Here is a 26314-nt window from a genome sequence, read left to right as displayed (position 1 = left end):
AGGCGGCACAAGAAAAGTCTTTGTCGACGATGGAGCTAGTGGCGGCTGCTTTTTCGAATGCTAAATGGGCTGTCCCTGAGAGGGAGCCCCAACAGCGCTGAAGGTATCCCTCCCTCCGAGACAAGAAGCCGCTGTGGTGTTTTTGACGAGGTCTGCCAACACTCCAAAGAAGGGGACACCCCCTCAGAACCTGGCAGGGAGGCTCCGGATCAGCCCCAGCCCGGGGCACAAGCCATGGAAATGATGGCCTGGATAACGAGGATATGGAGTCCCTGCACACAGTCCACGAAACGAGGACGCAGGTGCAGGGTCTAGTGTTCCGATCATGCCAGTTCCGCCGAGGGATGTCTCTGGACATTCTATCAACCCTCTACACCTTGGTGTCATAGAACCAGAAGAAAATGGCACAAGGGCCTGTTCCAGCGGTCTCCCCGGCCCCCCGATCAACCGCTGATGAAGAAAGTGCTATCCGATGCCCCCTTTTCTGCCTTGACACCCGCGTTGTTTCCCATCTCCCCAGCATACCCGGACACGGGTACGCATACTGCCATGACGACATCGAAGCATGCAGCGAGTCCCCCGTAGCCTACGGCAGTGGGAACGTTACATTCTACGATCGCCAAAGCCTCCGAACTGTTCCAGTTCGGGCCCAAGGAGACCAGGAATGAGGAATTCCTGTACCAGTGGCGCAAGGCCAAGAGGAAGACTATCATGGCGATACACCTCCTGGACGACGTGTGGGAGGAGGGCCTGGCCCTCTTCAAGAACCTTGCACAGCTCCAGCCAAGCGGGATAGGCTGGAGAAAGAAATATCGGGTACTGTAATCCGCAACCAAGTGCCTGAGGTCGCAACCATCGCCCTATTCGGTGACCGCGAGGAAGCGGTCATCTAACACATCCCAGTCTTCAGTCCCTCAGGACAGTGAAGATAAGCTGTTGGACGGCATGGGGAGGCAAGTAATCTCGACCGGCATCCACTATCAAGGCGGCCAAAGCACTGGCGATCCTAGCCAGGCGATAAGTTGGTGGGGCGACCGCTCCAACATCGCCCGTGGCACAAGGTTTCAGAACCCTCCATTCCAGGAGACTGTCACGATGAAAGCTTCCCTGGGAGGATGGGAGCCCACACCGGACGTCTAAACGCCATAGGCCTTTGGCTGCCGGAGGTGAAGGATCTCCATATCAACATCCTGGAGCTGCGAGCGGAGTTCTGGGCTCTCCAGTCGTTCCTTCGCGTCTGAAGGGTAAGGTGGTGAGGATCTTCACGGACAACACCACTACAATGTTCTACATCAGGAAACAAGGGGCACTAGCTCCCTGGCCCTCCAATGAAACGCAGGAACTGTGAGGAATATTCCTTATCCCGCTTCACCTATCGGGAGTCGAGAATACCATCAGACTCCCTCAGCAAAGAATTGCGCTCCTACCACAAGTGGGAACCTCGGCAGGACCAAGTGGACCACACCTTTGCCTCGAGGTCCTCGCCAAGGCCAGGGCATTGTCGACTCTGAAGTGCTACGGTCACAAGTGGAAGTGTTTCCCTATGTGATTCTGGTCGCACAAGATTACCCCTCCTGAGAGTCGCGGCCTCGCAGATTCTTCCATACTTGGTATCTTTGGCCATGGCTGGACTGGCGCACACCTCTGTCAAAGTACATCTGGCGGCTAGCTCCTGCTACACCAGGTCTCCAGGAAGGTCTTCACTTTGGTCTCATCGGCTCATCAAGGAGTTCCTCAAAGGACTTTTTCGATCTTTCCCGCCGGTGAAGAAGCATGCCTCGGCGTGGAAACTCAATGTGATTCTGATGAGGCTCATGAGGGCTCCTTTTGAGCCTATGCATCAGGCCCCTCTCCAGTTCCTCTCATGGGAAATGGCCTTCCTTGTGGCCATCAACTCTGGTGGGTGAGATACAGGCTGTATCCTGCAAACAGCCATACACGCCTTTCCACGAATCGAGGGTGGTGCTACTGACGCACCCCTCTTTCCTGTCGAAGGTTTAGTCGGAAATTCCACCTCAACAAACCTTTGATACCTGTTTGTTTCCCGAAACCTTTGTCTCCGGATGAGAGGGCATTGCACTCGCTGGGCGTTGCTCGTGCCTTGAAGTTCTTTGTGGCACGCACAAAGAGTTTTCGAAAGACTTCACAGCTGTTTGTGAACTTTGTTCCTGTGAACCATGGGAGGGCTTTGTCCAAGGCTTCCATCTCAAGGTGACTCTCCGGCTGCATCATGCACGGTCACCGGTTGGCGAAACGACCACTGCCAGGCCATCTGAGAGCCAATTCGACCACATCGATCACTGCGACGACGGCGTTCCTGGCTGGTGTGCCCGTGCTGGACATCTGCAGGGCCGCTCCGTGCAGGCCCGCTCCGTGCAGGCCCACGCCCACTTTCAAGAAGTTCTACTGTTTCGATGGGGATTCCAGGGAGGGGGTCCAGTGTAGGCCAAGCTGTGCCACGGAACTTGTTTGCTTAAGGTGAGTCTATTCCAGAGGTAAGAGTGAATTGCTTCTGTTGAGCCTTGCCACCTTCCGTGGTTGTGTATTGGTGTACTGCTGTATATTTGTTATTCATGAGCATGTAAATCCATGCCAGACCCCATGCTGGAGAAGGAACCAGTTACTTACCTGTAACTATTGTTCTCCAGCATGGGTCAGGCATGGATTCACATGCAAACCATCCCTCCTTCCCCTCTGTGGCTCTTCTTGGTGATACTGCCACTGTACGTGCTTATCAAATCTGAAGATGTCTGCCATAGGAGGGGCTAAGGGAGAAGCCCGTCATTGGCTGGGGGCAATATGACCCAGAGGCCAGTGATTGGTTTATGGGAGAAATAGTTTTGTAAGTGAAATTGTTTTTCTTTTACCAAGGATTCCCAGCCTGACGACAAGGAATATTCATGAGCATGTGGCTCCATGCCAGACCCATGCTGGAGAACAATAGTTACAGCTAAGTAACTTATTCCATATCACTGATGCTCAGTCTTCTACTGTCTTAGATGAGCCCTGAGACTGTCTGAAGTTCAAATAGAGTATGCAATAACCATACACGTTGTGCCTCGCTGTTTGCTTTCCCTAAATATATTCCATGCTGTAAGTAACTGTTTTTAAATCATGTGGTAAAAAATCTTTTTTCTATCTTTTTAATAGAAATGTGAGCGTCTTCTACTTTACCTCCACTGCCATGAGCTAAGCATTGAATTTCAGGAACCAGTCCCAGCTTCGGTAGGTTTTCCAGTGGAAACAAGCTTCAGAGCTAATGCTTTTGTGGACTACAATGTGTTTGATTGTTTGCATCCTAGTCAATCTTTTTGTTAACTTTATTATTTGTTCCAATCATGTAAAACATTTGCCGGCATGACCTGTAAACGTGAAGTAAGAATTGAATTGCCCAGTTCATATTTTTCCCAATATGATGCGTAAAAATTAAGACTTAAAACAGTACATTTATTTCACAGGTTTTATTAAAGATTAATCCCTCGTTTTCAAACGTTTCCAGTTGCTAATTAATCTTTTCGGGTTTGAGGTGTTCCTAGCTTTTTGATCCATTATTTAAGGGACTGCTATTTATTACTGCGATAGTTTGACATGAGGAGGAACATTGGTGGGTGAGATGTCACTTGTGAGGACGTGTCAAGCATCTGGTATATTGGAATCTTGTTGCAACGTCATTAAAATGTTAAACCCCCAAACATAATGGGTGACCAGGATAATTTTTATCTTTGTTTTTTTATTTTAATTTTAAGTACCCTAATATTGCTCAACCCCTCAATATTTATGTTCTTTGAAATTGAGATGAAAAAGGATCTTAATTTCTAGCACTTGTATTTGCCACTGCTTCTTTTTGGGCCTCATTCCTACAGCCACAAAGGTCTCTGGCATGATTTCAGTTTCGGTTTTGGTTTTGTCCCCAAATGTGATAATTGACGCATTTGTGTTCCCACTCTTCACTCTGTTTAATATTGTCTGAGATCTTCTCGGGCCCAGTTGGCTCAGGTTCTATTCCAGTGCTTTTGAGAATGCTAGTAAAGATTTACTTTTTACTGCTTTCCCTTCATAAGACTTAAGGGACTCTCTGCTTTTTTGCTATTGTTTTTAACCTTACCTGACTTTTGGATGTAAGTGAAGCCTCTTTGCTTCACTTAACTTTCTACCCACATCTGTTTTGGGGGCACTCATCAATCCCTATGGCTGTCAATAGAGGAAAACTCTGTTCTCCATTATAATGTTCTTTATTTTTCCTGCACACTATCACCTTCAGTAAAGTGATTTAAGGACATTACTCGTTTGTGGTTAATTGCATGATGTGTTCAGGATGGGCTGGTGGCAGTGGATACGTTACTGTTTTCTTTTTGTAGCATTGTGCACTTAATGCCAAATAGAGTACCATATACTCTAAATCGAAAGTGACACAATATTTTCACCTTTCCTTTTGGTCATCTTGCCTTTTAACCTTCCTACCCTCGAATGGATGGATTTTTGAAGTATGGAATGCCCTTTCCTCGAAAGCTACAGCTTTCGTGGGCAAAGTGATGGTCTGTGTGTGTGGCCGGACATTGGGGACTGAATCGGTCTGGTCCCAGTCCACATCTCTGCCAGGTGTCTGTTGTGGAACAGGTGCAGTGGCCAGAGGCTGCCCAGGACTGGATAGCCCCTGTCAGTTTGAATGGCACAGAACCATGCTATTGGTGGGCTGTGGTGTAGTCCAACCCGGATCTTGGATTAAAGGACCCTCCTGCAGCCATTCTTCCAATCATCTTTTGAGCCAAGACCCCTATGACATAGAGCAGCCTGCTGAAGACCTGAACTAGTCGTGGGAAGGTTGCCAGCAGACCTTTCTTCACGTGCCCTCTCTATGCAGATCTCAAGGCTAATTTCATCAGTGCTTCGACACCATGAACCCGTGGGAACAACCAGTCCCAACCTTTGCTTGAGGAGCCATCCACTTTGAGCGCTTGCAACAGAACCAAACCATCCAGTGGACTAGCCCGGATATCCTCCTGGGATACTTTTCAGCAACGGTCGTAGTCCAAAGTTGAGCCATGGGAATCGTCAGAGCCTCAGCTTCTAGAACAAGAAGCACTTCATTGGAGTTGCACCATGAAGAGGGGCCTTGCAGAATGAGCTTTTTGTTCTCTGCACCAGGGTCGCCTCTCGCCATCAAGTGGCCATCGCTGCTTGCCACCTTTACCGCATTCTGGAAGTCCTGAGGTCATGGCAGGAGTGATGGTTGTTAGGCAAGATTGTATGCAGTAACCCTGTGGGAGACACACCAGTCTTGTCCTCTTGGTATTAAGTAACCCACCTATTGGTATAGGTTTATACTACACAAGCTGGTACTGACTGAGCAGCCAGAATTATCTCAAGAGGGGTAAATGTGAGCTGTAGAGCTGTAGGATCGAAATCCACACATACAAGTATCCAAATAACACTTGCACTCGGTTTTCTAGTAAAATAATTTTACTGTCCGTTTTAAATGAGCCTTCTTTAAAAAGGGCAATATGCAACAATAAACACTTCATAGCATCTTCTCAGATTTAGAATAAGCAAGTAGATACTAGTAAGAGGTGCAGTCAATACACTTCCTACACCTTGGGTGACGTGTGTTACTAGGACAATATTGGCATTTATATATCACTTTTTATACTTAACAAATTCTGAGATTGTGGTTAACGGATTCTCAGAGCATGTGAGCACTTTTCAATCTCCCAATGAAGTCTTGATTAGATCTTTCCCAGCAGTAAAAGGTAAACTTATGCACCACCTATGAGGGACAGTTAGAATCAAAGTCAATGCGTCAGAAGAGTCTGCAGTGAGCCAGGACAGCTAAAGTCCATTTGAACAATGTCTATGGAGCTGAGGCACTTCTTTAGATAGCACAAACGTCTTGCACAATATTAGTTTGTAGGAAATCCCTGTTGGGCTTGTTAAAGTCAGCGCTGAGATCAACTCTGCAAAAAGCAGCTACTGCAAGTCTCAAGCGAGATAATGCAAGCTACAGACAAGAGGTAAGTACCACTTAGTCAGCACAGTAGCTTATGTTTGAAGAAGAGGATCCAGCTGGCTTCTATTCTGGTTGCAGTCTTGCAGATCCTGGGTTCCTGTTCCTCAGTCATGGGGAGAAGAGGGAGGACATCTGGAGGACTCCTGCACTGCAGTTTGAAGGTCATCAGCGGCTACAGACTTTTTAAAATTCTGCAGCACTTCTCAGTTTCAGTTACTGGCAAATAGCACCACCATGGATGTTGGACACTTGATGGGCTTCCCTTGCTTCTGGAGTCCAGCACTCTGGTGAGGTGACTCGAGCTTGGGTCGTCCTGCTTCGGGAGGGTCCTTGTGATCTTCCTGGAGCTCACATCCGGCTTAAAGACGATGGAGGCACTTGAATACAGATTTCTCGACCCCTGGCACTCGGTACCAGCAGCAGCAAGGAAGTACAGCCAGTTGTGGAAGGTCCTCCAGCAAAGTTCGTCTTGGGGTTAATTGGTCCCACCAACCCAAGGGAAGAAGTAGTCCGTTCCGGGGTTTCTTTAGTCGATTCGAAATTGGAGCTTCAGCACTGCAGCAGGGCTTCACCGGGCAGTTCAACGGTCCAGGAGGGTGCAGCAAGCTTCTCTTCCAGATTCCTTCGTTGGATGTTTCGTCCAGTGGTTGACTCTGCCTTCAGTCCAAGAAACCTTGCCTTTTATGCAGGTTTCTTCCATTCATGTGCAGCCTAGCTGTCACTCACACAGCAGGGTGGCTGTCCCGAAGGACAGCCAGCTAGCCAATCAGCACTGGGTGCATTCAGGTAACTAAGGACTGGGCGTTTTGGACACCTCCCTCGCTTCCTGCCCTGGCAGACACACTGGAGCCAGTACTGAAGCCCGCCAAAGGCAAAACGAGCAAAAGGGTTAAACCTGGTTGTGACACGCAGAGTAAAACCCCAAGAAAGACCTCACAAGCAAGAAATGGTAAAAAAAGAAGACTGGGCCAATTTTTGCAAAATGGGCACCCAGGGGTGCACTACTGCAGCTGAGGGTTCAGCGTGTGGTAGAAATGCACAATAGTAGGAACATTTTTTTGTTACCCTTTCCTCACTGAATGGCTGATGGCAGTTTCGATTTTACTACCATGGTGTGCATTTACCGCGGGCTGCGTTCACACCTGCAGTAAAGCACCCAAGGGTGCTATTCTTGTCAAAATGGGCCGGTCTTATTTTTTCACCATTTCTTTGTGGAAAGGTCCTTCTTGAGATTTACTGTGTGCCAAACCAGATTTGGTCCTTTGTTCGTTTTGCCTTTGGTGGGATTCACAAGTGAAGCCCGCCTCTAGCTCCAGGGTGTCTGGGGCAGGCAGGAAGTGAGGGAGGTGTCAGAAACCTCCTGTGCTTAGTCTCCTAGGAGACCCAAATGCACTCTGTGATTGACTGGCTGACTGTCAGGCAAGGACACCCACGCTGCTGGGTGAGTGACAGCTAGGCTGGAATGAAAGGCAGAGAACTGTATAAAAGCAGTCTTTTGGCTTGGAAGGCAAAGTCGACCATTGGACAAAGGAACCGAAGAAGAACTTGGAGGACGCAGGCTGGAACTCCTGGACTGTTGGCTTGCCCGGTGAAGCCCTGCTGCAGTACCGAAACGCCAAGTTCGCATCGACGGAGAAGCCCCTGCAAGGATGACTTCTCCCCTTGAGTTGGTGGGACCAATCCACTCCAAAGTAAGCCACCTGACATCCTTCTCGGAGCTGGTTGAATTTCCAGAGTTGCTGCTGGAAACCGTAGAGCCAGGGTGAGGAACACCAGTTTGTGTGCAAGTTGGCCAAGAGCTCCAGGAAGATCCTCCGGACTCCCAGGAAGCAGGACTGACCAGGCCCCCTCAACAGAGTGCATGGCACCAGAAGCAAGGAAAGTCCAACTCGACAGCCAGGAACCGCTGTGTTGGTGTTTGCGGTAGACGCAAGGAGCTGAAACACTGAACAGTCACTGAAAGTGAAGTTTGCCTGTTGCACTGCTCTGCGACAGTCAAAACTTGCAGGAGTCCCCCAACGTCCTCACTCTTCTCCCCACGACTGCGGCCCAGGAACCGAGAGATTTGCAGAGCTGCATTGGAATAGGAGTCATCTGCTGCATCTTTTCTTCAGTTTAAAGGTACTGTACAAAGGCTAAGAGAACTTGCCTCTTGCTGTAGAATTGCTTGAATCTTCTATGACTCACAAGTCTAACAGCTTGTGTCCCTACATTGATTGACTTTTTCCTTCAAAGTCTTCCGAAACATTGTGCAAAGACATTCCTACTTAGCCTCAAAGAAGTGCTTAAGCCCATCTAGACTCTTGCCTATTGATTTTGGCTTAGCCTGTTTTAACTGAATGACTCTTATTGGGGGATTTGAAAGTATTTGCCTGCTTAAGAAATATTTGTGGTATCTTGTTTGGTCTAATAATCTTTTCAATTTTTACTTGCTCTTAACTAATGCTGAATGCCAACAGTAATACATTAATGTCAACAGCACCCTAGTAATTGAAATCACCTGTGGGTGTAGGTCTCTGCTGTATGCCTTCCCAAATGGGTATTTACTGATTCTGAACTAATAGATTGTGTAATTTGAAGTATATTTGTGTGATGTTTTACAGTGCTCCCTTCTGAAGAAGGCTTACATTAACTGGCCGGTAAATAAATTGTTTTATCAAGAAACCCTGTGTGTAAGTGTTTGCTTGAATACTTGTCACTGTGAATCTCTGTGTAACTCCCCTACAGCTCACATTAACCCCTCTTGAGATAAGCCTGGCTACTCGTCCACACTAACAACCTGTATAGTACAGACTTATACCAAAGGTTGGATTACCATTGCCAGGAGGTCAGGGTTGTTGTAGTGCACCTTAAGGTAACTGCATACAATCTTGCCTAACAGTTGTGGCTGGCTGAAGGCCACCCACTTCAGACAAGAGGTCTAGATGAGGGTCCTATACATGCCATTTGACAGAGACAATCTTTTCGGCAAGGCAGTCGACCAATCTCTTGACGCCATCAAAGCTGACCTGGAGAAGCCCCCTGCCCTTGACACGCTGCAACAGCACAGTCCGTCCTTTCGTCCCTCAGGAGAGAAGTCTGTGAGGTCTTGGATGTGTTTTGACGGTGGCTCATCCTCTTACCGCCAGCCCTCCCGTTCCGCATCCCAGGAAGCCTACAGGGGTCGCTCAAAGGCATTCGGACTTGGTCGTCATCAAGGCTCCCAGGGTGGCGCGCTGGGCTCCAGGAAGGACTGAACCAGCCAGGACGTCGGGCCCCCACCCCTGCACCCTGGTGGGAGGTCAGCTGGCATACTTCGTCAGCGTGTGGGAAAACAAACCTCTCGACCGATCGATGGGTGCTGGACGCTCTCGCCCACGGACACACTTTGGAGTTTCAGCGAGTGTCCATGAATACCACCAGTGGCCCAGCTGGAACAGCACATCCCTCAGCTGCTGCTAGAAGTTCGGGCTATGTTAAGAAAAGGGGCGATAGAGCTGGTTCGGAAGCAACTCTGTGGCTCCAGAGTTTACTCAAGATACTTTATGGTAAGAAAGACGACTGGGGGCTGGAGGCCTATTCTCGATCTACGACTACTGAACAAGTTAATCAAGTCCCAGAAATTCAGGATGGTGACGTTGCAGCACGTGCTCTGCCAACTGGAGGCGGGAGACTTTCCGCCGTTGTATCTGGAGGACGCGTTCTTCCACGTCCCCATTCACATAAAACATTGCAAGTTCCTGTGCTTCGTCGTACAGGGGAAGCACTAACAGTTCAGGGCTCTACCCTTCGGACTGAAGTCGGCACCCAGAGTCTTTACGAAGTGCCTGGCTCCGGTGGCGGCCCATCTGTTACTACAGGGAATTCATGTGTACCCTTAACCCGAAGACGAGTCGGAAGGACATTGCCGTCGATCACACGAAGAGGACCGTCCAGCTGCTGACGGATCTGGGGTTCTCTGTGAACTATGGAAAAAAACTGTTTAACTCCATCGCAGAACACGCTGTTCCTGGTGTCGAGGCTCAACGTGGTGGTCTGTCTGACGGCTCCATCGGAGGAGAGGATAGTGGCCATTTTGGGCAAAGTGCAACGACTGTTAGCACTAAAGATCGCCACGGTGAGGACCATCAAGTCGCTGCTCAGCATGATGCTGGACATCTACCTGGTCCGGCTCTGCAGGTTGCTAATGTGACTGCTCCAGGAGTTCCTGGACGCCTGTTGGATCTAGGTGCCTGGAAGCTTGAAAGACCGGATCATGCTCGATGAGGAGTTCCGTCGAGTGATAAGGTGGTGGGGGCGCACACTGGACGTCTCCACGCCAGAGGCCTGTGGCTGCTGGAGGAGAAGATACTACACATTCACGTACTGGAACTACGGGCTGTGTTTTGGGTCCCTAAGTCATTTCTCTTGCATGGGGTCTGGCATGGATTCACATGCTCATGAATATTCCCTGTCAGGAGGCTGGGAATCCTCGGTATAGAAAAAAATCAGTATAGAAAATATCAGTTTCGTTTCTGATCTCTTTCTTAGTAGTAACTAATCGCTGATCTCTGGGTCATACTGCCCCCAGCCAATGACTGCCCTCTCCCTAAGCCCCTCCCCTGGCAACCATCCTCATATTTTTACCGCACGTTCAAGTGTTGGGAGTCCTCATGCTATAGCTCTCAAGCTTTTACTGCATTTCGCGCTTTTTCAAAGAGATTTTCTAATTTTTCGGTTAAATCGAGCCTCAAGCTCCACCGTTTCTACTTCCGATCAACGGGGACCTGTTTCGGAATTTTCTACGCCCCTCAAGGGTGAAGTTTTCGTCGAGTTACGCTTCTTGGAGGATTCCAGAAGATCTGAGGCCTACCATGGACACGGCCCAGTACAAGGGAAGCTCGACGCCCGGATCCAAGCTGTTCAGGAGCTGCCCTGTATGCGGGTTGCAGAATGTTTTCAAGGAGGACGAGCATTCGAGATGTCTCTACTGCCTTCATGAGGACAAGACGCACGTGGAGAAGGACTGTGCGTTCTGCAAGAACCTTTCGGAACGGACCATGAGGAATCGCCGTTCCCGCCTCGCCAGCTGGCTGGAGAAGGGCCCAGCAGGTGAGGAGAACAGGTCCGAGCGGTCTTCTAAGTCCTGTGAGGGCGCCCCGGCGACAAGGCCCAACAGAGGGCTAAGCACCGCAAGTCCGCGGGCACTTGGAGCGCCGAACGGTTGGGCTCTTCGGCTGCCAGGCGGAGGGCGCGCCTTCCCCAGCACCATCAACCACGAGCCAACGCTCTGGTTCGGGGAAGAGGAAATCCGAGAACACCGGCAAGCCTCTGGAGAGGCCCCGGTCAGTCTCGGATTCAGCCGAGGGGGAGCGAGGCAGTGACCTTCCCCCCCCAAGGTGAAGGCCTTGATTCACCCGGCTAAGGCCTCTATCGAGGGAGTCGCAGCGGCCCTGGCGAAGCCTGGGGAGGCTACACCAGTGGAAGCAACCTCGAGGCCCAGAGAATCCTCTTTCCAGCCCATCGACAAGACCCCCGTGAAGACCCCGGTGGAAAAAGGGGGGTGGGCGGTGGCCATTATGGACATAGATTCAGCCTCGGAGGAGGAGCTGGTGGAAACCGTGAAGAGCCTCAACGAGCGGTTCGAGAAGAGGTGGTCGAATAAAGTGACGGTGGCGCCAACGAGGCCCCAGTGGAGGGGCGGCCATCCCTCCTGTCGCAGCCATTGCCTGAGCCTCAGGACAACTCAGCGGCCATTTTGGTGGCAATCCAAACCTTATGCACGCAGATAAGGACGTGATTACCACGAACCCGCAGCGGACGATCCAGAACCGGGCGCGTCGGGAAGCCCTCAGAGCAAGCGGAGGAGAGTTCATCCCCCCCCCCCCCCCACCCTTCATGCCCTCACGGCCCGTGGAGCCTTCATCCCCTTCTCCGGATCCCAGGGATGACAGTGACGGATACGATGACGGGGACGGATGATGGCGACGGTGGCGATGATGGGATGGGCCTTCCATCACCACCCCCTCTGCCTTCCCCGCCCGACGAAATTGGCTCCTTTCACGCCATGATCGCCAGGGCATCTGAGCTCTTCCAGCTCTACCCCGAGGAACTGAAAAAAGAAGGTTTCCTCTATCAACTATCCTGAAGAACCCGTCCACGACACCTGCCAAGAGGGACCGGTACGAGGGCTCGGTCGTCGGATTCGGTCATCTCAGCGGCGGCCAAGAAGAATGCGGCAGGGGCGACAGATTCAACCTCTACTTCTCCAGCATTGGATCTTTCATGGATTCACATGCTTAGAATATTCCCTGTTGTCAGACTGGGACCCCTCGGTACACATATATAGCCTTTTTCAAAGGAAAAACTTTCAACACTTTTGTGTCCTATCTACGTCCTTCTAGGACCCGCCTACGCATGCTCCGCAGGCCGTGCTAGTATAAGAGGCCCGCCCCCGCGGCTCCCCCTCAGATTTCAACTGTCTCCAAAGTAGTGGGATCTCCTCGTGTTGTCCTACTGTTTTGTACGAGGTTGCGTCATTGGATTTCGAGTAATAATGTCCTCTGTGCTGTTCCGTCCATGCGCGACATGCGGCTTAAAAAAGGTTTACGAGGGGGACGGACATATGGACTGCATATATTGCCTCCACACTCACCATTCGGCGGATACCTGCGACATATGCAAGGGGTTTTCTCAAAAAACCCTCAGACCGGAACCGACGCCTGGTGGCATGGCTGAATGATGGAGCAGGGGCATACCCCCCTCGGAGGTGGGCTCCACACAGTCGGCGAAAACATCGCGCCGAGCCTGTAACTCAATTTCTCCAGCATTGGTATCTTTCATGGATTCACATGCGCCCGCCAGCCTCCCCGTATGTAATGTATGTGATAAATTTAACCCTTCCTACTTTGGAGGGGTCGAAATCTGAAGGGGAGCCGTGCGGGCGGGCCTCTTATACTAGCACGGCCTGCGGAGCATGCATAGGCGGGTCCTAGAAGGACGTAGATAGGACACAAAAGTGTTGAAAGTTTTTCCTTTGAAAAAGGCTATATATGTGTACCGAGGGGTCCCAGTCTGACGGGGAATATTCTAAGCATGTGAATCCATGAAAGATACTAATGCTGTAGAAATGGAGTTACAGGTAAAACTATTCCCTTCCCCACCGGACTGCAAGGCAAAGAAATTGGACGCCATGGGGCGACGGGTCATCTCGGCGGCGGCGACAATTAAGGCGGCCAACGCCTTAGCGATTGTGGCCCATTAAGACAGGGAGCTATGGTACAAGATAGCTCCCCTACTGGACTTCCTACCAGACAAGAGGGCAGAGGCCCTGGAGATTCTGCAGGAAGGTGAGGTGGCGTCGGACCACGCCATAACGGTGGCAGCGGACATTGCCGACACCGGGTTTCGCCAGTTAGGCAACAGTGTTTGCCTTCGACGACGAGGCTGGCTCAAGGCGACAGACTTCATCAGAATATGCAGACCAGGGTGTTGGACATGCTGTTCGACGGCAACAACCTGTTTGGGAAAACGGTGGATGAGTCGCTGCAGGCCATCAAGGCTGACACAGACCGCCCGAGCCCTGGGAGTCCTTCAGCAACAACGGCCCTTTCGGAGCGCCGGAGGCAGACAGGGGGCCTCCAAGGGATCAGGCGGTGGCTCCTCTACGTACCGCCAGGCGGCCCGCTCCTCGTCCCAGGAGGCCTAAAGAGGTTGCGACAAGCAAGGAGGATGTCGTCGTCGCCAAGGAGCCAAGGCCGCCTCCAAGCAAGATTGAAACGGCCGTAGCGTCGGGCCCCCACCAAAGCACCACAGTGGGAGGACGGCTGGCAAAGTTCGTCAGCATGTGGGAGTCCATCTCCACCGACCGTTGGGTGCTGGATGCCCTGGCCCACGGGCACACCCTCGAATTCCAGAAGAAGTGTCCCGGCATTCCTCCTGTGGCCAGGAAGGAAAATCACGTCCCTCAACTGCTGTTGGAGGTAAAGGCGATGCTGAAGAAAGGTGCCATTGAGCTCGTCCCCAAGAGGCTCCAGAGTTCCAGAGTATACTCAAGGTACTTACTCGTCAGAAAGAAGACAGGCGGTTGGCGCCCCATCCTGGACCTACGCCAGTTGAACAAATGCATCAAGGCACAGAAGTTCAGGATGGTCCCCCTCCAGCATGTGCTGGGACAGCTGGAGGAGGGCGACTTCCTGTCGTCGTTGGAGTTCCTCAGATTCGTAATTCAAGGACGCCACTACCAATTCAGAGCACTGCCATTCGGATTGAAGTCTGCACCCAGGGTGTTCACCAAGTGCCTAGCACAAGTAGCGGCGCGGCTGCGCCTGCAGGGGATCCACGTCTACCCCTACTTGGACGACTGGCTCATCCGTGCAAGGACAAGAGAACTCGCCGTCGAGCACACGGCGGAGACCGTCCGCTTACTCACGGAGCTGAGATTCTCCAACTACCCGAAATCCCATTTGGTTCTGTCGCAGGTGGCACTGTTTCCGGGTAGCGAAGCTCGATACAGTGGAGCGATTGGCGTCTGCGTCGGAGGAAAGGACAAAGGCCATTTTGGGCAGGGTGCAGCACCTGCTAGCCCCGGATGTGGCCAGGGTGAGATCCATCAAGTCCCTCCTCGGAATGATGTCCTCAGGCATCTACCTAGTGTGCCTGTGCAGACTACGGATGCGTCCTCTACAGGAGTTCGACGCCCGCTGGTTGCAAGCGGTGAGCAGCTTCGAAGACAAAATCCCGCTCAACAAGGTTTTCTGTTGGGCGATTCAGAGGTGGGGCACCCACTTGGCAGCATCTTGGACCTCCGAGCGTATTCTGGGCGCTCAAGTCATTCCTCCTGTCCCTCAACGGCAAGATCGTGAGGATCTTCACCGACAACACCACCACAATGTTTTACATCCAGAAGCAGGGAGGCACCAGATCTCCAGCCCTATCCAAGGAGGCCCAGGATCTGTGGCACTGGGCCGTCGCCCAGGGGATGTTTCTGGTTCCCTTCCATCTGGCAGGAATAAAGAACACCATCGCCGACTCACTCAGCAGGGAGCTACGCTCGTGCCACGAGTGGGAACTACGCCAGGATCAAGTGGATCGGCTCTTCCGACGATGGGGCAAACCCCAGATCGACCTGTTCACAACGGCGACGAACTCCAAGTGCCAGAGGTTCGCCAGCAGGTTTCCCCAGCCGAGGAGCATGGGTGATGCTTTCTCGTTCCCCTGGGACAGCCTGTTCCTGTATGTGTTTCCTCCGTTGCTGCTGCTGCTTCGACTTATCAGCCAGCTCAAGAGGTCCCGGTGCAGGATGATCCTCGTCGCATCGGCGTGGCCGAGACAGATGTGGTTCCCAGACCTTCTGGACCTCTCAGCGTCCCCACCAGTCCCCAACAGTCAAGCTGTCGGTGGATGCAGATCTTCTCTCCAGAGAAGGAGGCGCCATTCTTCATCACGACCCGGAGTCGCTGAACTTGCAGGCCTGGCTCCTGCAGCGCTAGAGTTTGGAGGGTACGATATCCCGGCTGACTGCAGAGAGGTTCTTGCAAAGGCCAGGGCGTCCTCAAATCAAGTGCTATGGACATAAGTGGAAGAGGTTCTCGGTCTGGTGCCGCGCACAGAAGATCAACCCTCTATGGATTATGGCACCTCAAGTGCTACCATACCTACTGTCACTGGCCAAGGCTGGACTAGCTCACGCTTCCGTACTGTTCCGATCGTTCCCGCCGGTGAAGGCTCCAGCCCCGGCGTGGGAGCTCAACGTGGTGCTGACCAGGCTCATGGGGCCGCCATTCAAGCCTTTGCATTCGGCTCCGTTGAAGTTCCTGTCGTGGAAGACAGCGCTCCTTGTGGCCATTACCTCCGCACAACGCATAGGAGAGATTCAGGCCCTATCCTGCAAGCCCCCATACTTTTCACGGTACGAGGGTGGTGCTGAGGACGCACCGCTCCTTCATGCCCAAGGTGCCGTCGGACTTCCATCTTAACGAGCCCTTGGTGTTACCAGTTTTCTTCCCGTCGACTTTGTCGCCGGCCGAGAGGACTTTGCACTCGCTGGATGTAGCTAGAGCGCTTAAGTTCTACGTGGACCGAACGAAGAGTTTTTGGAAGACATCACAGCTGTTAGTTAACTTTGGACCTGTGAACCAAGAGAAGGCTCTCGCGAAGGCTTCCATTTCCAGATGGCTCTCCGGCTGCATCATGCACTGTAATCGGTTGGCTAACTGACCATTGCCCGGCCGTCCGAGAGCCCATTCGACCAGAGCGATCGCTGCTACTATGGCGTTCTTATCTGGTGTGCCCCTGCTGGACATCTGCAGGGCTGCTACGTGGAGGTCGACGCACACCTTCACGAGATTCTACTGCATCGACTGGGATTCCAGGGAGGAGTCCAGAGTCGGCCAAGCAGTGCTGCGCAACCTGTTCGCCTGAAGTTGGGCCTGGTGAGGAGGTAAGAGTTACTTAATGTTGAGTTTACGTAATGCTTAATGTTGAGCCTTTTGCCACCTCCCGTGGTTGTGCATACGTGTACTGCTATGTATTCTTATATTCATGAGCATGTGAATCCATGCCAGACCCCATGCTGGAGAAGGAACAAGTTACTTACCTGTAACTGTTGTTCTCCAACATGGGTCTGGCATGGATTCACATGCGAACCCTCCCTCCTGCCCCTCTGCCGATCTTCTTGGTCATACTGCCACTTTACATGCTACCAAATCTGAAGATGGCTGCCAGAGGAGGGGCTTAGGGAGAGGGCAGTCATTGGCTTGGGCAGTATGACCCCAAGCTCAGTGATTAGTTTATAAACTGTCTTTCTCCTTTAAACCACAGTGAAACGGTTTTCTGTTTTTACTGAGGATTCCCGGCCTGACGGGGAATATTCATGAGCATGTGAATCCATGCCAGAACCATGCTGGAGAACAACAGTTACAGGTAAGTAACTTGTTCGATTCTCCATGTCGTCTTAGTCCTTCAAAGACCCTTCTTACAAAGACCCTTCTACCGCCCTGTGGCTGACCAGCTGAGTTTGGGCTACGATGCTGCAGACATCGCTGTTCCGAGTTGAGGCCTGGAACGTGGGTACCCTCTGCTCCTGCAACAAGACTTACATCTGCAAAATGTTTTGGTCCTAGTATCAACAGGACCCGAGATAGCAGGGAAAGTCTGACTGCAGTAAGTGAATCCCTTTTGCGTCGCCGTGCATGAAATTGCTTACCTCTGTCCATTCCTGTCCTGAGAGGGGCCCTTCATCGAGTTTTGCTGCATTCTTCCCCTGAGAGTCCTTACACCAGCATCATACACCGAACAGAGCGGCTCAAAACTGCAACCTCTGTGTATAAAGGGCTGATGTTGACGGCGGGAAGTGACCTTGGACCTTTTTCAACTGACCTGCCAAGTCTCATGAAGTATTTGAGTACAGGGGATGACTTATAGTGATGCCTACATGCACCTAAACTCCCCTTTAGTAGTTTGATAACTCTTTTATAAAACTTTTCTAACACTTTGGCTTTGACACTGCTTGTTCACACAAGCACTCAGAAAATTGGGAACACGTTTGTTAGCTAGTTTAACTTGTCTCCTGAAACTTGGAACTGTTTGCTGGACCCCAGAGATCCTACCTTCATTTTCTTCCAGCTTCATAAACTGTGTGGAACCTTGCTGAACATTTGGGCGCAAGGCCCCTTACAACTTAGGAATGGACTTGAAATTGGGGTTGATTCCTGGTGGAATAGTGCTAATACTGATCTGTACATTTCTTTTCAGTAATTGTGCATATATCTAATTTTTAATATTGAGCGATATTACCGGTTTGCAGTCCTTTTTTACTGTTATTTTGGCCATAAGTAAATAAGTTTCTGATGTTTGTTAATCTGCTGAGAATCACATGCTGTGCATAGGTCCGACATCCAGTGGTCACTGCGGAGTATTGCATTTTGTTTTTCGTAGTCGAAAAGGGGACGTCGACAAGGCGTGTCCGTAACACTATCCCTATAGTGACGTGTGTTGTACCCACAATCCCTCACGCGTCGAGGTCCCTCAGATTGTTTGTTTCCGCCCAGATACTGGTCGCCTTTACGCGGCGCTCCTCGAGAGACATTGCAGATTTCATCTCCTCGACCTTTGGTTGTTTTCCTATATTAATATAGAACATATCGATCCTCCCCTCGACGCTGTTGTGAAGCTTCTCCGCCGAGCAAGATCTTCGACGGAGGGGACGAGCGGAGGAGATCCTTCGGCGTTGCCGAACACGTGGCCTGGCCTCGCAGGCCAAATACAGTAGGGAGAGTGGGGGTCGTGGGACATCTCTAATTCTTTTCTGAGAATGCCTTTCCTTTTCCCCTTCCTTTCCCTTGGGGTGGTTATCACGTTTTATTGCCTCAGCTATGGAGAGGACACCCTTTAGGTTTTGCCCGCTTTGCAAGGGCAAGTTTACTTGGAAGGACAAGCATTCACGGTGTAACCGCTGCTTGCCCCTCGATCACAAGGAGGAGGGTTGCACGGCTTGTCGGCTTCTTAAGCCGAAGACTCTAAAAGACCGTAGGGTCAAAAGGTGGGCGGCCTACGCTATGTCGAAGGCCGACGCTCCACCCACCGTCGCTACCTCCGACAGTGACGAGGAACGTGATACCACGACCTCCGCTACGGAAGTCGTAAACCCCCCTAGAGAGCGCACACGCGCTTCGTCGTCTGTCCCCGGCCCCGACGGGCTCGGCTCACGCCCTGCTTATGGGGATGAACACCCCGGCGACACTGACGCACACAAGACCACACATAAGCACACAACCCATGGCTCTTCTTTGCCGAAGGCAAAGAGAGCATCAGCGCCCAAGGAGACGCAGGTTTCACCGGCGGCCTCCTCGGACCGTTCGGGTTCGAAGCCCCTCTCGCAGCCGCGACCAGCGACTGGGCTTTCGGCAAAGAAGGGCGCCGCCCCCAAATCATCGGCCGGAGCGCATCAGCAGAAAGCGCATGCCGCCGTTGAGCGTTCGACACCCATAACGTCGAAACCACAGCTCCCCGCTGACAAACGAGTCGCTGAGAGCTTGGCGAGGATCGTGGTAGCCGACGCCCAAAAGCGTACGCCGAAGGACACGTCGAGCGCTACGCAAAGGTCGAAAGACACACCGGAAGGCTTTTCGGAAGGCGACGGGACACTTTCCTCAACGCTATGGGAGAGGTCGAGCCGTGTTCAGCTACAAGACACCAATTTTCCCCCGCTAGACCGCTCAGGGGTACCCCATGAAACCATGGAAAGGCTCCATCTCTGCATGGAAAGGATGGAGAGGTTTATGAATGCCCAAAACCCTCCCACTCCAAAGAGAATAAGAGAAGGGCCTCAGGAGGACCCCAGGGCCAAAATTCCAAGATTAGTCAATCCCCACCAGGACACAGCCTCAGACTTCCACAGTGTGTATGACCTCACTGGGGAAGAACATTATTTTGAGGAAGAGGATGATTTTATGGACGAGGAAGACGGACGGAACCAGGAGGAAGGTCTGGAGGACAGCCCAGACTCGGTAGGAGAAGGCTTCAGAGAAAATCCAGAAGAAGGACCTTCTCACCCCTGGCAATCACCATCAATATATTCCGACACTGATGTCCTGAATCTAAATCCTCCTGACATTTCACCGGTTAGAAACACGTCTCCCATCGACGATCAACCCACATTTAATGCCCTGTTGCGCAGAGCAGCAGCACACTTCGAACTAGACACTGGGGAGCTCTCTCCTGAATTAGACTTTGTAGAAAGGGTAATTAAGGAGAAACCCCCGGTCAGTCAGACAATTCCCCTCCTCGCTTCGGTGAGGAGAAGAATCATCCCTTCGCTGTCCACACCCGCACTAATCGGAGGGGTCAATCCTAGAATTGAAAAACTTTTCACTCCTTCACCCTCAGACCCGCTGTACATCAGGGGACATTCCATTCCGGATTCCCTGGTAGTAACCAACACAAGAAAGAGGGCAGGGGTACCACTTTCCACCAGTGAGGCACCACCTGACAAGGAGGGCAAGCGGTTATATTAAAAGAATTACATCCTCGGCCGCCTTTTCGGCAAGAATTGCCAACAACAATTCTTTGCTCGCGAGCTATGCGGACGCGCAGTGGGCACGCCTGCTTTCAACTATTGGCGAAAGAACCCAGGTCAACCAGAGTATTGTGAAGAGCTCTCTGGATGCGGCAGAAACTGCGGGACGTTCCCTAGTTCAGGGAATAGTCCTTAAACGACACGTATGGCTGCGCAACTCAGGGTTCAAACCGGAGACACAGGCGTCTTTAATAAATAAACCTGTTGAATACTCCAACCTCTTCGGGAAGGCGGTGGATGAGGCTCTGGAGATGGCTAAAAAAGAGTTTGATACAATCAAAACTCTTGACCAAATCTCTAAGCCCGCTACCAGGCGCGGATATGGCAATAAACACTTTTTTCGTGGCCAACGCCAACAACAAAACCAGCAGCAACAGTACCCTGCCACCAACTTCCAGACCAGTAGTGGCCAGTACAGTCAAAGAGGACAGCGTCGGGGCAAAGGAAGCGGGCGAGGGTCCACCCCCAGAGGTTCCCAAGCCCCTAACAACACCAAGTGACGCGAAGATTCGCAACCCCTCCCATGCAACGCCGGTCGGTGGCCGGATAACATCCTTTCTTCCAGCATGGGAGGGTATAACGTCAGACCGCTGGGTACTTTCCACCATAGCCCACGGATACTGCATCGAATTCAACAGTTCCCCAACATACAGACCCCCGAGGGGACGACGCATGTCACCGGAACATCTTGCCATCCTTCTACAAGAAGTACAGCAACTGCTGGAAAAGGGAGCCATAGAGGTCGTGCCTCTATCTCAGGTAACGGAAGGTATTTATTCAGTGTACTTCCTTGTACCCAAAAAGGATCTAACCATGCGCCCTGTATTAGATCTGCGCCCAGCGAACAAGTTTATCAAATCCCAAAAGTTTCGTATGGTGACCCTACAGGAAGTGATCCCACTGCTATCACAGGGAGATTACATGACAACATTGGACATGAAAGATGCATACTTTCATATTTTAATGTTGCCAGCGCACAGAAAGTACCTCCGGTTCATGATAGAGGGCAAACACTACCAGTTCAGAGTGCTACCCTTCGGCATAGCATCAGCACCGAGGGTATTCACGAAGGTACTGGCAGTGGCAGCGGCCCACCTGCGCACGTTGTCCATCCCAGTTTACCCTTACCTTGACGACTGGCTCATAACAGGGGATTCTTACGAAACATGCTTCTCCAATACCCAAAAGACTGTAGACCTTTTGTTCCAGTTGGGCTTCTCCATCAACGAAAAGAAGTCCAGCCTAGACCCCAGCCAAATCAAACAATTCCTAGGGGCTCTAATTCAAACAAAGGACGGCCTCGTCTTCCCCTCCAAAGAGAGGGTTCAAAACATGTTGTTTCAGATCCCTCAATATGTGTCCGGTCGAGAGGTGACGGTACGCAAAGCAATGCGCTTGCTAGGCATGATGGCGTCGTGTATTTATTTGGTACCTCGCGCGCGCCTGCGCATGCGCCCTATGCAAGAGTGGCTCAACAGCCAGTGGTGTCAGGCCAGCGGACTATGGGATGATCTATTAGTGGTCTCGCAGGCCTTAATTCTCTCGCTACGGTGGTGGACAAAAGAAAACCTAGAAAAAGGGAAACCCTTTGCCACACCCGCGGCGGAAGCCACTCTAACCACAGACGCATCCCTCACAGGATGGGGGGCTCACCTATTCCATCAGACTGCTCACGGAGAGTGGACTCCGAGCGTAGCATCCAAACACATCAATCTTCTGGAGCTACTAGCGGTGTTCAAGGCGCTAAAAGCCTTCCAGGAACACCTACAAGGCAAGACAGTGATGGTCCTTACAGACAGCACCACAGCCATGTATTACATCAACAAGCAGGGGGGAACCCACTCTCCAGGCCTGTCCAAACTGGCCCAGAACATATGGAAGTGGGCTCTCAAACAGAATATGTTCCTCCTGTCACAACATGTACCAGGGGAACTCAATCTGCTGGCAGACAAACTCAGCAGAGATTTCCCCCTGCCCGAAGAGTACGAATGGCGACTGCACGAAGACATCGTCTTCGACGTCTTCACGCAATGGGGATTCCCAGAAATAGACCTGTTCGCAACCCTGGAGAACTCACAATGCCAAAGCTACGCCTCCAGGTACCCCCAAAACCAATCCAAGGGGAACGATCTGTCGATTCGATGGTCAGGGAAATTTGTTTACGCTTTTCCCCCGACTCCCCTTCTCAACAAGGTGGTGCACAAGATGCACCAGGAACAAGTAACCATGATACTGGTGGCCCCAATGTGGGCCCGACAGCCATGGTTCGCTCACTTGATGGAGATGTCTCTATCTCCCCCAGTGAAACTCCCCTGCCCGTACAACATGCTGTCACAAGACAGGGGCAGGACGCTGCATCCATGCCCCCAGAACATGAACTTAGCGGCCTGGCTCCTGAGGTTGTAGAATTTGGACACCTACAGCTCCCGCAGAGATGCATGGACATCCTCAGGGAAGCCAGAAAACCTAACACTCGCCACTGCTATTCTAGCAAATGGAAGAGATTTGTCATCTGGTGCAGAGGAAAGAGCATCAACCCAATTGACTGCTCTCCCACACATATTGTTCTATACCTGACCCATTTATTAGATTCAGGTCTAGTGTTCAATTCAATTAAAGTCCACCTAGCGGCACTTTCTGCATACACCACTTCCCAACTCAAAGTGTCGTGGTGGAAGATCCCTGTTATAAAGGCCTTCATGGAGGGAGTAAAAAGAATACACCCCCCGATAGCTGACCCAGCTCCCGGATGGGACCTTAACGTGGTACTTACAAAACTCATGGGATCACCTTTTGAACCCATGCACAAAGCAACTCTTAAAGACCTCACTCTCAAGACTGCTTTCATAATAGCTATCACCTCCATCAGGAGAGTAAGTGAACTACAGGCTCTTTCTGTTCTAGACCCCTTTGTTACAGTTCACAAAGATAAAGTGGTTCTACGCACTCACCCAAGGTTTGCTCCAAAATTCATCTCAAAATTCCATGTAAACCAGTCTATAGAACTACCAGCGTTCTTTCAAAATCCTTCCAACTTGGGAGAAAGGACTCTGCACACACTAGATGTGCGCAGAGCGGTCATGTTCTACATGGAAAGAACCAGACCACTGAGGAAGACTAATCAGTTCTTCGTCTCGGTGGCAGCAGGAAGAGAAGGGAATGCAGTTTCAAAGTCCACTATTTCTAGATGGATTGTCCAATGCATCACTCTCTGCTATACTCTTGCTAAGAGAGAACTGCCCTTTAGGCCAAGAGCACATTCTACTCGAGGCACGGGGGCGTCCATAGCATTCATTGCAAATGTTCCCCTTGAGTCCATCTGCAAAGCGGCTACCTAGAGTTCTGTGCACACCTTTACAAAACACTACTGTCTAGATGCACACTCTAGATCTGACTCCCAGGTGTGACAGGCAGTATTAAGACATCTTTTCTCTACTGTTCCTTCTCATAACCCACCGCCAACTCCGGGTACTGCTCGCTAGTCTATGCACAGCATGTGATTCTAAGCAGATTAACAAACATCAGAAGACAATGCATTACTTACCGTAAAAGCATTTCTGATGGTTGTATCTGCTTAGATTCACATGCGCCCACCCTTCCTCCCCGCTCGGATGGAAGGAACATATACATCTTTCTATATTTCTCTCTTTTCTGTACTCACTCACGTCTAGAAGGCTCCCACAGGGCAGAAAAATACAAACAGAGGGACCTCGACGCGTGAGGGATTGTGGGTACAACACACGTCACTATAGGGATAGTGTTACAGACACGCCTTGTCGATGTCCCCTTTTCGACTACGAAAAACAAAATGCAATACTCCGCAGTGACCACTGGATGTCGGACCTATGCACAGCATGTGAATCTAAGCAGATACAACCATCAGAAATGCTTTTACGGTAAGTAATGCATTGTCTTTTTTTATACCTGTTTGTAGAAATGTGTTCCTTGACTGCTTTGCTGTGTGGGCTCATTGTCGAACCTTTACAAGCTCACCACCACTTGAGACTTGGTCTAGACCACTTGAACTGGTTTGATTACAGCTCCCAGAGTTGCCCCTGTCATAGGTTGGCCCTCTGTACATCTGTTCACCAGACAAGAGTGTAGAAAATCAGTCCCAACAGTGCCTTATGGAAGAGTGGCTCTAGAGCCAATCGTGTCAAGCAAGCAGTCAGTGGGACGATCTAGTGGTAGTCTTGGAAGCCCTCTCTATCACTGCAGTGATGGAAGGCCAACCTTCTGAAGGGGAAATAGTTAAGCACCCTCGCAGTAGAGGCCACTCTTTCCACAGACCTATGCCTGCCAGTATGGGGAGCTCACCTTCTCCACCAGACAGCGCATGGCACATGGTCACAATAAGTAGCGAACAAACACATCAACCTGTTACTGCTACTACCAGTGTTCAAAGGCCTGAAACTTTCTCAACTGCAAAGAAAGACAGTTTTAGTCCCAACAAGCAGCAACCGAGCCATGTGTTAGATAAACAAGCAGCGAGGTACTCTCTCCACGGCTGTCCCAAATGCTTTGTGACAGCTTAAAGTGGACACTCGACATGTTCCTCCTGTCACAACATGTTCCAGGGGAACACAATCTTCTTGCAGCTGTGCTCAGCAGAGACATTCAGCTACATGTAGTGGCGTTTACACGCTCACATTTTGCACAGCGTCTTTGCAGAATGGTGGCATCCAGACTTTGACCTCTTTCCAACACTGGAGAATGCACAATGCCCAGCTACGCCTCCAGGTATCCTCTAAAGATGTCCAAGGGGAACAGTCTCTGGATCAAATGGTCCCTCCCCCAGCCTCCCCCCCCCCCCTCACCCCAACTCCTCTCCTCAACAGGATAATTCACAAGATGCACCAGGACAAGCCCACATTGGCGCAATCAGGATTAGTTGGCAACCGTGGTCTTCACAACTCATGAGAATGTCACTTTGCCCTCCAGTGAAGCTGCCTTGCTCCTACACCATGTTGTCCCAAGGGAAGGGGACAACACTATACCCTTGTCCTCAAACTCTCAACTTAGCAGCATGGCTCCTGAAATCAGAGTTTTGGCGTCCCCAAATTCCTCAAAGATGTATGGACATTCTTAGACCGGTACAGAAACCAAATACCATACACTGTTCCAGTAAATGGAGACGTTTCGTCATTTGGTGTAGTACTTGTAACAACCCCAATTGACTCTTCACTGTCAGGACAGTTTCTCTGAAGTCCAACTAAGGGCTTAGCAAAACCATTCAACTGAGACAGTACAAGACTCCACTCTTAATATAAGGCTGTACCACGTGAGTATATGGTAGCATAGACAGAACAGCCAGGCTTATCTTAAGAGGGACAGAGGGCTGTAGGAAAATACACCGAACCTGTAGTACACCCAGTGGAGTAACTTTGCTGAAAATGTGGCGGGGGGACAGGGATTGTGTGGAGGGAGGGGGGGTGTTGGCTCTTAGGGATCGTTGCGGCCAAATTGTTTGATAAAATTTGGTTGAATTATAGATTTGACTGAATTCGGTCACCCCCATCAGTTCAAGGCTGAAGATAGCGAACATTAAGAGCTGGAGTTGCGTTTTTATTTGTTTTTTTTGTTGGATCCAACAAAAAAAAAAGAAAAAGGGACCCTGCAGCTTCAGATCCAACCTGCGTTAGATGGATGGATCTGACGCTTCAGGGTACAGGAGATGCGGCGGATGGAGAAAAGGTACGTATGAGGGGTTTATGGGTGTACTGGCGCTTTGGGGAGGACATGGGTTTTTTTTTTTTTTTTGTACCGAAGTAAAAACTTATTTGCAGTGTAAATTACTACAGTCAATTTCGCCGTGATTTTGTACCTCTGTTAAACAAACGAAATCCCTGAGGGATAACACTAGACTACTACACCACAAGAGTCCATTGCTGACTCTGTTATAACTTTCATAGGACTGGTAGCCTATCTTTAAAATTCAATTGGGCCCCCACACATCGCCAGCCAGCCAGCCTGCCATGCACCCAGTGACACAACAGAACATTCACAAACTTAATTTCAGTAGAACGTACAAACAATGGATTATTTATCATTCATTCAGACACAAGTCAACACACATATGCTTGCATACACTCACACAAATGCACCCAGCACCTCCATTGACATACACTGTGTGCACACATTTATATGTACATATACAATAACACATGGAAACAGTGGCACAACATCCATTGATCAGTCCAGACTTTATCACCCCCTGAAATTTTGGGCTAAGACTTGACCTAGCTGAACTATAAGGCCATGGCCGAAAGGAACAG

At 50.8% G+C, this 26314-nt stretch overlaps 1 protein-coding gene across 5 annotated transcripts in view; it reads left to right on the top strand.

Annotated features, from left to right (window-relative positions):
* The window catches only part of TRIM33 (tripartite motif containing 33), a 1358766-nt gene that overhangs the window by 1201577 nt on the left and 130875 nt on the right, over positions 1 to 26314 (top strand). For all 5 annotated transcript variants that reach the window (XM_069633393.1, XM_069633392.1, XM_069633390.1 and 2 more), the window contains one exon: positions 3151 to 3225. In XM_069633393.1, the coding sequence (XP_069489494.1) occupies positions 3151 to 3225 (75 nt within the window). The remainder of the gene's footprint in view (positions 1 to 3150; positions 3226 to 26314) is intronic.

This window comes from Ambystoma mexicanum, chromosome 13, assembly GCF_040938575.1.
Source record: "Ambystoma mexicanum isolate Mex_15411 chromosome 13, UKY_AmexF1_1, whole genome shotgun sequence".
Taxonomy (NCBI): domain Eukaryota; kingdom Metazoa; phylum Chordata; class Amphibia; order Caudata; family Ambystomatidae; genus Ambystoma; species Ambystoma mexicanum.
This window is presented reverse-complemented; position numbering and strand designations above follow the sequence as displayed.